This window comes from Pleurodeles waltl, chromosome 3_1, assembly GCF_031143425.1.
Source record: "Pleurodeles waltl isolate 20211129_DDA chromosome 3_1, aPleWal1.hap1.20221129, whole genome shotgun sequence".
NCBI lineage: Eukaryota > Metazoa > Chordata > Amphibia > Caudata > Salamandridae > Pleurodeles > Pleurodeles waltl.
In genome coordinates, this window is record NC_090440.1 from 44271333 (window position 1) to 44284348 (window position 13016).

General features: G+C 49.4%; 1 protein-coding gene across 1 annotated transcript in view; it reads right to left on the reverse strand.

Moving 5' to 3' along the window:
* The window catches only part of HSD17B12 (hydroxysteroid 17-beta dehydrogenase 12), a 367296-nt gene that overhangs the window by 88918 nt on the left and 265362 nt on the right, over positions 1 to 13016 (reverse strand). The window contains exon 9 of the mRNA XM_069221808.1: positions 468 to 533. Within this exon, the coding sequence (XP_069077909.1) occupies positions 468 to 533 (66 nt within the window). The remainder of the gene's footprint in view (positions 1 to 467; positions 534 to 13016) is intronic.

Sequence of the window (13016 nt, forward strand, 5' to 3'; positions counted from 1 at the left end):
TCGAAAATCTGGCTCAGCGTTTCAAGAGGATATGTGAAACCGATCAAGAGCATCATTTCATCCAAAATACACCGGGAAGAGACCAGGCAGACACGGTGTTTGACTGACTTAGATATGAGTAGGTTATACAGACTTAACACACAGGGCTTTTTCTATGGTTGTAATGTCTTCAGATAAAGGGATTCCATGCCTGTGTTCTAAAATGGTCAGTGCTTAGGTGAGATCTATATTTTAAACACATTTTGAATGGATCGGACAAACGTAGGGAGATCTCCACCTTGCACGCTTCGGGGTGCGCTGGGAGAAGAGCGCATGATGAAGGGGCGGGGAAGGAGCCACCTCGAATGGCCCGTCGACGTCACATTTCTAAGTGAGTGAATGTCATTCCTTTTGGTTGCCAAGACAGCCTGCAGTTGCCATGGCAACCACACAATAACAGGGATACTTAAGCGAAGCACTTCACTCACCTGCACAATGATGCCCTTGGTCTGGTACTCGGCGTGAAGGCCTCTGGAGAAGAAATCCACAAACGCCTGGAGGACAGATAAAAGGACACAGTCAGACACTACACCGTTTACGGCACAGCAGACAAATAGAGTACACCTGTACATTCCTCACAGTATGCTGGATCTCAGTTTAGTGTACACCTGTATATTCCTCACAGTATGCGGGATCTCAGAGTTAAGTAGTGTACACCTGTATATTCCTCACAGTATGCAGGATCTCAGAGTTTAGTGTACACCTGTATATTCAATCAAAACATTTATAAAGCGTGCTACTCACCCGTGAGGGTCTCAAGGTGCTGGGGGGGGGGGGGGAGAGGAAGGGGGGGGGAAGAGGAAAGGGGGGAAGAGGAAAGGGGGGGAAGAGGAAGGGAATGGGGAAGAGGAAGGAGATGGGGGGGGAAGGGGGTGGGGGAAGGGGGTGGGGGAAGGGGAAGGGGGTGTGGGAAGGGGAAGGGGGTGTGGGAAGAGGAAGGGGGTGTGGGAAGAGGAAGGGGGTGGGGGAAGAGGAAGAGGAAGGGGGTGGGGGAAGAGGAAGGGGGTGGGGGAAGAGGAAGGGGGTGGGGGAAGAGGAAGGGGGTGGGGGAAGAGGAAGGGGGTGGGCTGCTGTTTAACTGTTCGTAGAGCCATGTCTTGAGGTGTTTTCAGAAAGACATGAGGTCCTGGGTCTTGCAGGAGGTTGGTGGGGAGGGAGTTCCAGGTTTTGGGGGCGAGGTAGGAGAAGGACCTGCCTCCTGAGGTAGTGCGTTGGATGCGAGGAACTGTGGCGAGGTCGGCGGAGCGGAGGTTGCGGGTGGGAGTGTGGAAGTTCATTCTTTCGTTGAGGTAGGCTGGTCCAGTGTTGTGGAGGGGCTTGTGTGCGTGGATGAGGACTTTAAAGAGGACCCTTTTGTCGATAGGAAGCCAGTGGAGGGATCTGAGGTGGGCGGAGATGTGTTCATGGCGTGGGAGGTTCTAGATGAGGCGTGCGGCTGCATTTTGGATCCTCTGGAGTTTCTGCTGAAGCTTGACTGTGGTGCCAGCGTAGAGAGCGTTTCCGTAGTCTTTCTAGTTTCTATAGGTATCCATTTGAAGGTTTTTCGCAGTATGCGGAGGGTGTTGAAGCAGGAGGAGGTGATCGAGTTGATTTGCTGGGTCATGGAGAGAGAAGAATCTAAGATGACGCTGAGGTTGCGCGTGTGGGTGGCGGGTGTTGGCGTTAGTCCTAGGGTGGTGGGCCACCAGGAGTTGTCCCATATTGTTTTGTTGGGGCTGAAGATGATGATTTCGGTCTTGTTGGAGTTTAGTTTGAGGTGGCTTGCTGTCATCCAGTTGGCTGTGTCTAGGAGTCCGGCGTGGAGGTTTGTCTTGGCGGTGGTGGGGTTCCTGGTGAGGGAGATGATGAGCTGGGTGTCGTCTGCGTAGGTTATGATGGTGATTCCGTGTGGGTGGAGGATGTTGGCGAGCGGGGCCATGTAAATGTTGAAGAGAGTGGGGCTGAGGGAGGACCCTTGGGAACTCCGCTGATGATCTTGGTTGCTGGTGATTGGAAGGGAGGGAGGCGGACTCTCTGGGTCCTTTCGGCGAGGAAGGAGGCGAGCCAGTCCAGGGCCTTGTGTTGGATTCCTGCGTTGTAGAGGCGTTGTACATAAAAACACCATAAAGATCACCACTAACACACTCAACGCCCTTGACAGCGCAGAACACCTGCACTTCCTCATTCACATAAACGCCAACACCACCCTCAGAGGAACCCTCATTTACAGACCACCAGGACCTCACCCCCCCCCCCTTTCTGTGACGCCATCGCTGACACCATCAGCCCCCACTTCCACAGACTACATCCTCCTTGGTGACAACTTTCACCTGGAGAACCACCACGACCACAACTACACATCCTTTCTAGACAACCTCACGAACCTAGGACTCAAGCAAATAGTCACATCACCCACCCACTCAGCAGGACACACGCTAGATTTTCACCTCCAGCAACCACATAACCTTCACACACACCACCGAACTCCACTGGACCGATCACCACTGCGTCCATTTCTCCTTCTCGAAACACCCCACACACCATCACCAACACACCACACCCTACTGCATGTGGGACAAGATCCCCACAGAACACCTGAACGCCCAGCTCGCACAAAACACCCCCCCAACACCAACGACCCCAACATTGGTGCCCATAACCTCACACTATGGATTACAACCTGCGCAAACTCACTCGCCCCTCTTAGAAGAAACATCACCACCTGCAACATCAAGAACGCCCCTTGGTTCACCACTGAAATCCAAATCTCCAAGCGTGAATGTCACAAAACAGAAAAAGCTTGGCGCTAGGAACCCTCAATGACCAACTTCTCCACCCTCAAAACCACCATACGCAAACACCACCAACTCATAAGGACCACCAAAAGGGCTTACTACAAGGAACGCATAGACATTAACTCACGTAACAACAAGGAACTCTTTACCATCAAAGAGCTCACCAAATCCTGCAACATCGACCCCACTCACACACAGAACCTCTGCAACTCCCTCTCTAACCACTTCCACTCCAAAATCAGACACACACAACAGCTTCACACCACCAGCACCCACAACATCCAACACCGACACGAACAACAACACACCCCCTCTCCTCAACATACTACACACCTGGGCCCCCACCAGCGACAAAGAAACCGAAGTAACCATGAACCTGTATATTCCTCACAGTATGCAAGATCTCAGAGTAAAGTAGTGTACTTCTGTATATTCCTCACAGTATGTGGGATCTCAGAGTTAATTAGTGTAGACCTGTATATTCCTTACGGTATGTGGGATCTCAGAGTAAAGCTGTGTAACCTGTATATTTCTCATGGTATGTGGGATCTTAGATTTAAACAGGGGGGTCTAAAGAAAAAATATTCTGAAAATATGGTCAGCCTTTGACCTACAAATAACTGAACACAAAATATAACGCGCACGGGTCAAATTAAAAAAATAAATGGAACTTAAAGTAATCAATGGGAAATGCATATGTCAGATAGGACAGCTCGGAGGTAAATTAAATCACGTCAGATAAATGGTGATGTCCCAGATGGTCACTGACATGGATCCTAATCGGGGCCCTGAACTTGTGGTCCAGAAAGCACAGTGAACTAAAGAAGCCGTTAGTTTACAACACGTGTTACACACATTACTGGAAGGGTTGAAATCAGCCGCAGAACCACAATTCCGGTGGCACTGCTTAGGGGAAAGGTAAAGACATTTTTGGTTATTTGTTTATTTATTTTAACTACGTGATGGTGCATCATGTTGCAAGTGTGGGACATCAATTATGCGGAAAACGGTTCGGCCTTCGCATGGCAGAGGCCCTATTTCTACTTTTCGCTGTTTGCGGGAAGGGTCTTCGCCACCGCTGAAAATGCTGCGCTGGGGGGTGGAGAATGAGTCCTGGCTCCCTGCAAACCCCTGTGGCTCAGTGAAATCAGTCGACTGTCCACAAAGAGCCCCGTTAACAAAATTACGACCATCTGACCCGGGTCACCCCGAGACCCGCAGCAAGAAAGGGCCGAGAGTGGCGCATGGGAAGAAGGGAATAGACCCTACCCAGCAGCGCCCCATTACCCGCAGGGTGGCATCTTAACCACCCTGCTCTACCCCTCGGAGACCACCAGCGGAGGGTCAAAGGGCAGCCGGAAGCAGCGTGAATTCCAAGACCCGTTTCACACATTTCATGCAATTAAAAGAACAGCCAACACAGGTGTTTACATCACTAAGAGCCAAGGATGCTCACAGACAAGACCCAGAAGTTGTGGTTTTAAATCGTACACAATGGCCTCCTGTGCAAAGTACGCGTTAACTCGCGCAGTGGTTAAGGCAGGCGCCTTGGGGCGTCTTGGTGTACTCTGCACCCTTTTTCTCTCCAAAGTCACCTGTTGTGTTTGTGAAGGGGAGATGAGCAATTTTCTGCGTTTCTTTCCGTGCCTACTGGCTGAGGCGGCTGGTACAAGCTTTCCATGGCAAGGTTACTGGACAGCGACAGGCACAGCAGGCTCTGCAGAGATGCCCTCTGCTGCTGGTGAGGTACGGTGCAGCAAGCTGAGCAAGGCGAGACCCCTTGTTGCTAGTGCGGTGTGGCACAGCAGAAATGCCCCTTGCTGCTGGTGCGGTGAGGCACAGCAGACTGAGAACATATGCCCCTTGCTACCGGTGCAGTGTGGCACAGCAGACTGACCAGAGATGCCCCTTGCTACCGGTGCAGTGTGGCACAGCAGACTGACCAGGGAGGCCCCTTGCTGCTAGTGCGGTGTGCACAGCAGACCGAGCAGGGAGGCCCCTTGCTGCTAGTGCGGTGTGGCACAGCAGACCGAGGAGGGAGGCCCCTTGCTGCTAGTGCGGTGTGGCACAGCAGACCGAGCAGGGAGGCCCCTTGCTGCTAGTGCGGTGTGCACAGCAGACTGAGCAGGGAGACCCCTTGCTGCTAGTGCGGTGTGGCTGAGCAGGGAGGCCCCTTGCTGCTAGTGCGGTGTGGCACAGCAGACCGAGCAGGGAGGCCCCTTGCTGCTAGTGCGGTGTGGCACAGCAGACCGAGCAGGGAGGCCCCTTGCTGCTAGTGCGGTGTGGCTGAGCAGGGAGGCCCCTTGCTGCTAGTGCGGTGTTAACACATGACACATCCGCATGCCTCCTTGCTGCGCGGGTCCAGCTGTTTCCTGTGTGAGGTGGCCACAGGTAGTGCCTTCCTCCGGCCCAGTGCCCGTCTCAGCCCGAGCGAACAGTACCAGTTATGCCCACCCTATGTGCCAGCCTTTGTAGAATGGAGTTGGCACGCATGGAAGATGAGGCCCGGTCTCATGACAGCCTCAAGACGCTTTCATTACCACCCCAGCAGCGCGCGCGCTTTGACAGCATTGCGTGCCACGACGGTCTGAGTGTCCAGGGGACGGGGAAGAAGGGACGATGGTTATTGGGGATGGGGAGGGGTGTAAACCTCCTCTCTGTTCCGCGATGCCAGAGGCTCCCAGGCGCGTCAGCTGCACGGACAGTGCGCGCATCTCACGGCCTCTTCCAGGAAGGGCCACCTGACTGTGCCGTCCCCCGGGGCGCGGCCACGTCAGAGGTGAAGGAGACGTGGCCTGCAGGTTGGAGGTGCTGCATTACCTCTCTTAGGTGGCCGGTGGCCGTGTACTATAGGTGGGTACCTCCAGCCTTCTGACTACACACAGTTCTTAAGGTACTTCATGAGGGAGCCTGGGACAAGAGGGGGGGGGGGGTGTATATATATATATATATATATATATATATATATATATATATATATATATATACACACACACACACACATACATACACATACACACACACATATATACACACACACTTTTTTTTTTTTGAGGGGGGGTTTCAAATCAGTTGCCAAGACCCTCTTTAGGAGGATTTTTTGTTCCTTCAGTAGAGTGAGCTGATCCCAGCCCAAACTGTTCTTGGTGATGGGCTCCTTGAACATGAGCTCAGAGTCCAGGGTGAATCCTACGGACTTAGTACTGGCCAATTACCACCAACATTACAAGACGTTCATTATATTCGGGTTGCACAAGCAGACTTCCTCGTTTTTAGGTGCTAAGGCCTTCCAGTCTTTAAAGCTCGGGAGTCCGTTTAACCCAAGATCCCAGCATGCAGAAGGGGCACCACCCCCTCCTCCCGGCCTCAACCAACACCAAACCTTCCTAGTGATGGCTGGGGACCAGCCAACCTCCTTGGTACCACTGCCAGTGGAAAATTGGGAGAATGGACATCCTTAGTATAACACAAAAGTCTTCTGGTTCGACCCCGGAATCAAGGTTTTTTTAATACATTATTTACGCATACAAAATTACTGAAACTGCAGAATGATCGCGCTGTGAGCAAATCTATGTCACCAGCAAATCGGAACACACGAAAAATAATCATCACTCTGCCTAAACACAAATCAACTACACGAATAATTAATTATTCAGCAGCCACTATGCTAATGTCTTCCGGAGAGGCTAGAACAAACTAGATACAGTAACAATATCATGTGATGTGAATAAACAGGGCACAGTGAACCTGCGGAAAGACCTTAAATTTAAAGTTGCAGGTTCTGGCTGAGCTGGGGAGAGTTAATAGAGAGCAGAATAAACAATGACAGGTGAAATAAACAAGTAAATCTTAGCATGACTGTGCTGCAGTATTTAGGAGGACAGACCGGGGTGGGGGAGGGAGGTGTGACGTGTGACTTCCATCTTGAAAAAGATGGTGTTTATACCCAAACTGCGGCCTAGTTAACACATCAGAAAAATCACATTTCTTAACATCAGAGAATTTGTTTCAAAAGCAATAGTACTATGTCAGTCCAGACGTGTAATCAAGTGTAAAAGTACATTCCGCATGTTGGTAATGATGCACGAAACAAACTCAAAAATCTTCCACAAATCTCCCCTCTGATTATTTTATAATCATTAAAATACACAATAAACTGAATTAAGTTTATCAGCAACACAGTCTACATCACTTTCGTTCTTTCGAGTCAACACGATCTTTGATGTCTTCCATCTGAAGCTCATCTTTTTTCCCACACTATTTTTTTTTACCTTTACACCCACAATTTAGAAACAAACACCCAAATAACTTAAACATGAGACGCAGGTCACTTGCACAAATCATTACAGGAGTTTGAATCTGCCTCGGTATCCCCCTCACAGGCTGTCAAACCATTCACCAACCTTGCTAAAACCCTTCCTAATCTTACAAACCCTGAAGCTTCCCATAAGCCATGGTCTTCTAAAGCCTGAACTTAAGAGATATTAGTGATGTTCCTCACATATGCATTAATATCCTCTGATGTTATCAGGTACAAAAGGTGCAAGATTCCTTTACCTTGCAAGCACACCCTGCCTTCACGAGAAGGATATCTAGCGCTAAGAGATTTGGCATAATCATTGTGCACATTGCACTCAGGTTAGAATTTATTTGGATTAAAGCACCAGCTACGTTAGAAGCAAGCCAGTCCAAAAGTGTAGACAAACATCTAATTTTCACATCATTCATAGACATGTATAGGTGGAATAAAGGCCCTATACTATAACATTAACTCTTCAAACCCACGTTTCACATTTCCCAGACCAACAGTATCACTTGCTCCACTTATGCGACAGTGAATGAGTGGAAGGAACTTGAAATTAAAGTTGCAAAGTTCGAGAGCAGAATAAGCAATGGCAATGGAAATAAACCAGTACATCTCAGCTTAACTGTGCTGCAGAATGTGCGAGGAGAGACACTGGGAAAGAAGAGCATAAGGGAAAGAGTTACCTCCATCTTGGAAAAGTTGGTGGTTTTACCTAAATTGAGGCCCAATTAACATCAGAAAGTCACATTTCTACGCATCATACAGAATTGGTTTACAAAAACAAAATAGTACTCTATTGGGGTATGCATAAATAATCAAGTGTAAAAATGCATCCTGCATGTTAATGATGCACACAACTATAAACCAATACAAATCTTTCACACAGCCTCCATTCAGGGCCCCTGTACTGCATTCGGACTCCAAAAAACGTTTCCAGACTGTGACGATACACTTCTCCATAAGTGCAATGGAGGTGGTAACACTTACAGATAAGAGTGAAGGGATACAACTTCAGTTCCTCCTTGTACGGAAAAATGGACAGAGACTGATTTAATCGGGATCATCATACTCTCAATCAGTCCCTTGCCTGTAAGCATAAAGACTGGACATGCTCAGTGGACCTTCATGATGTCTACTTTCATGCACCCATCTTTGAGGAAAGCAGGAAGAGCTCCCCAAAATCTTTCCGGTTATTGGCAGCATATTTAAAAAAACATCCAAACATAAAACCATGCACGCTCTTTCCTGGAGTGCAAATACCCAATTTCAAGAAGCAAAGCCAATTCTACAGAACTGAATGCTGCACTTCAGTTTCAATCTTTCCCTCAAGCCTTCTTCGGAATCCTGGCACCAATGCCTGCTGATAATACATGGGATAATACATGCCTGCTGACCCTTCCTGGGAAGTGTGGCATCTGGCTATCTCAGGATGCACCATTCTGCCCACTCCAAACATGGTAGAACCCCTTTTTCTGCATCCAGTGCTCCCTAGCCAACCCAGAGGTGTAGCTACAAGGGGGCTACACGCCCCTGAGAGATGCAGACAAATGGTTTCCCCTACATTTTCCCTAGTGCCAGCCTGCCTACATAGCCAATGGAGCAGCACCTTTCCATTTGCCTTCAAAGGATCCTTCTACTCAGAAGCTTGCCTTTTGGGCCATCAGTGTGGCTTCCTGCAGGAGGGAGGTAATAACTCTTTCCAGTGCAGGGTTCTATTGTCTCCTTTCCTGGGAGTCGTTAGCATGTCTCCCCAGGAGGAGGCAAAGCTGTCTACAGGACAGACCCTATGTAGAGCATCAAATGGGCACTGGACCCTTTAGGCAACTAAAGTGGCAACTTTTAAAGTTGTACTTTACCCAGCAGTGATATTACATTTGGTTTCACCATGACATCAGATTTAATGTACTGATTATTTGGATACCTTAGAGTACCAACTTTAGAAATCCCATTCACAAGTTGCCAGGCTGACAGCCTGTAACTCTGCACTTGCCAAAGGGGCTACCAGCCTTTCCATAGTGAAAACGAGAAGAACGAGTTACTTACCTTCGGTAACGACTTTTCTGGTGGATACATTAGCTACCTGTGGATTCCTCACCTAATGAATACTCCCATTGCGCCAGCATTCGACGGAAATCTTCTTCCTAGCTTCTGCACGTCGACGAGGACGTCACAACTGCCCACGCGACGCCGTCTGACGTCATACAGGCAATAAGAGGTCCTCGTCGACGTGCAGACGTCAGTACCAACATTTTTTACGTGCCTGAGAATAATAGGCCATTGAGATGAAAGAACAAATTGCAAAATTTTATGATATTCTAAATAATTACATCATTCTAACCACTCAATTCTTCTTTTCTCCTTTTATTTTTTTTAAAAACAAATAAATATATGAGCAATATATATACATTTGAACATATATACAGAATATATACAAGTCCTCAAAACCAAGAGGAGCACACTCAAGAATTACTTGGTTAGACCAGACAGGCAACGGAGAGGCGGGTGGGACCGTGAGGAATCCACAGGTAGCTAATGTATCCATCAGAAGAACGAGTTACTTACCTTCGGTAACGACTTTTCTGGTGGATACAACTACCTGTGGATTCCTCACCTAATGAATAGAGTCCCAAAGCAGTACCGCACTCGGTGGAGGGTGCCTGAATGGTCAAACCAAGAAATCCTGCAGCACCGACCGTGCAAAATGGCCGTCCCTTCGGACCTCAGAGTCCAAACAGTAATGCTTCGCAAAAGTGTGAAGGGACGACCAAGTTGCGGCCTTGCAGATGTCAACCACAGGCACACCCCTAGCCAAGGCCAAAGAGGCCTATTTAGCTCTGGTGGAATGAGCTCTTATTCCATCAGGGGGTTCTTTCTTTGCTAAAGAGTAACACATTTTAATGCAAAGAACAACCCACCTGGAGAGTGTTCTCTTGTGGACTGCCTTTCCTCTCCTCTGTCCCACGTACCCGATGAAGAGCTGATCCTCCAGCCTGAAATCCTTTGTCCTGTCTATAAAAGCTTAGCGCCCTCTTTGGGTCCAAGCGATGAAGTCTCTTCTTCCTTTGAAGGATGAGGCGGAGGATAAAACGTGGAAAGAGTAATCGTCTGGGACATATGAAAGGGTGAAACAACCTTCGGAAGGAAAGCAGCCTTGGTCCTCAACACCACCTTATCCCCATAAAAAGATGTATAAGGGGGTTTTACAGAAAGAGCTTGAAACTCACTCACTCTCCTTGCAGAAGTAATTGCAACCAGAAAGACCGTCTTTAGGACCAATAATCTCAAGGGGCAAGAGTGCATAGGCTCAAAAGGGGACCCCATAAGGAAAGTTAGAACCAAGTTCAAATCCCACTGAGACATAACGAAAGGAGTAGGAGGGAATTTATTCATAAGACCCTTCAAGAACCTAAGTACTATAGGGGATTTAAACAAAGAAGGCTGGTCTGGAAGACAAAGGCTGAAAGAGCAGACCAGTATCCCTTAACCGTAGCCACTGCACAACCCCTCTGTGCTAGAGACAATGCAAAAGATAAAATATCCAAGCACGTAAGGGATCAATCTGCCTCTCTCCACACCACAACACAAATTTAGACCACCTATTAGTGTAGATAGATTTAGTGGAGTGTCGCCTGGCCGCTAAGATAACATCCACTACATCAGGCGGGAGAGAGAAAGAACTCAGGTTGCCCCGTTCAATCTCCAGGCATGAAGGTGCAGGCTCTGGAGGTGGGGGTGTAAAACCTGCCCCTGCGACTGCGAGAGGAGGTCTGCCCTGAGAGGGAGACGGAGCGGAAGGCACAGTGAGAGTTGGAGAAGGTCCGTGTACCATACCCTCCTTGGCCAATCCGGAGCTATTAAGATGACTTGGGCCCGGTCTTGGCGTATTTTCCTCAATACTCGAGGAATCAAGGGTATGGGGGGAACGCGTAAAGCAACTGGACGCACAAGGTCCTCTGAAACACATCCCCCAATGCTCCCTGTACCGGATACTGGAGGCTGCAGAATAACTGGCAGTGCGAGTTTTCCCGGGTGGCAAACAGATCTATCCGAGGAAACCCCCACATCTGGAAGATTAGACGGACTTGATCTGGATGGAGACGCCACTCGTGATCGGCCGAGAAATGGTGACAGACCGTCCGCACGTACGTTCAAGACCCCGGCCAGATGATTTGCTGCCAAGCAATTCTGATGGTCCTTTGCCCAGGACCATAGCCGAAGAGCTTCTCTGCAGAGAAGGTACGACCCTACCCCTCCCTGTTTGTTTATATACCACATCGCGGTAGTATTGTCCATCAGGACCTGAACCGACTGACCGCGAAGGGATGGGAGGAAGGCCTTGAGAGCCAGACGTACAGCCTGTAACTCCAACAGATTGATATGAAACATCTGTTCTACTGGAGACCAAAGACCTTTGATTTCCAGGTCCCCCAGATGAGCTCCCCACCCTAGAGTGGAAGCATCCGTTATTACTGTGGCCACTGGAGGAGCTTGCGAGAACGGCCTTCCTCGAGAAAGATTGCCGTCCGAAATCCACCACTTCAAATCCGTGGCAGCATCTCTGGAGATCCTCACCAAGCCTTCGAGATCTCCTTTGTGTTGAGCCCACTGCCTTCGGAGGCACCACTGAAGAGCCCTCATGTGCCAGCGAGCATGCGTGACCAACAGTATGCAGGAGGCAAACAGACCGAGCAGACGTAGGACCTCGAGGACTGGAATGACCGCTCCACTTTGAAACATTGGAACCAACGCCTGAATGTCCTGAATCCGCTGAGGCGGAGGAAAGGCTTGATTCAATGTTGTATCCAGTACTGCCCCTATGAACAGGAGGCGCTGAGAGGGCTCTAGGTGAGATTTGGGCACGTTCACCAAAAAGCCCAGGTCGAACAACAACTGGGTTGTCGACTGCAGGTGATGCAATACGAGCTCCGGAGACCTGGCTTTGATCAACCAGTCATCCAGATAAGGAAATACTGCTATCCCCTTCCTTCTGAGCTCTGCCGCAACCACCGACATCACCTTCGTGAAGACTCGAGGTGCTGAAGTAAGACCAAATGGAAGGACCGCAAACTGATAGTGCTGCGACCCCACCACAAACCGGAGATACTTCCTGTGCGACTGGAGTATCGGGATATGAAAGTAAGCATCCTGCAAGTCGACAGACACCCTCCAATCTCCATTATTCAACGCCAATAGCACCTGAGCTAGGGTCAGCATCTTGAACTTTTCCTGTTTGAGGAACCAATTCAAGATCCTTAGGTCCAGGATTGGTCTCAACCGACCATCCTTGGGAATCAGGAAGTACCTCGAGTAACAACCTTGACCCCTTTCCTGCTCTGGGACCAACTCCACCGCGCCCTTTGAAAGGAGGACTTGAACCTCCTCTTCTAACAACAGGAGGTGTTCTTCTGAACAATAAGATGGGGGGGGCGGAATGGGGGGCGGAAACTCCCGAAAGGGAAGGGTATAGCCCTTTCTCACAATGCTGGTAATCCAGGAGTCTGATGTTATGACCTCCCACTTGTGGAGAAAATTCAGTAACCTCCCCCCTACAGGAGTGGAGTGAGTGGGAATTGGTGGAAGCCTAAGGCTGCTTCCCCTGCTGCACCCCTCCAGAGGAAGAGGAAGAGGCAGAGTGCTGCTGAGTTGTTCCCCTGGTACGGACCCTACCCCTCCCTCTCCCTCTGAAAGATCTATAGGAGAGAGCAGAGGTGGGTTGCTGGAATTTCCCTCGAAAGGAGGAGGAGGAGGAACTATGACCAAATCCTCGAAACCTCCTAAAAAATCTGTAGGAAGTAGAAGAAGTGGCTTGCAAGCCCAGCGACTTGGCCGTGGCCCTACTCTCTTTGAACCTTTCTAAGGCCGAATCCGCCTTGGCACCAAACAGCTGGTCACCATCA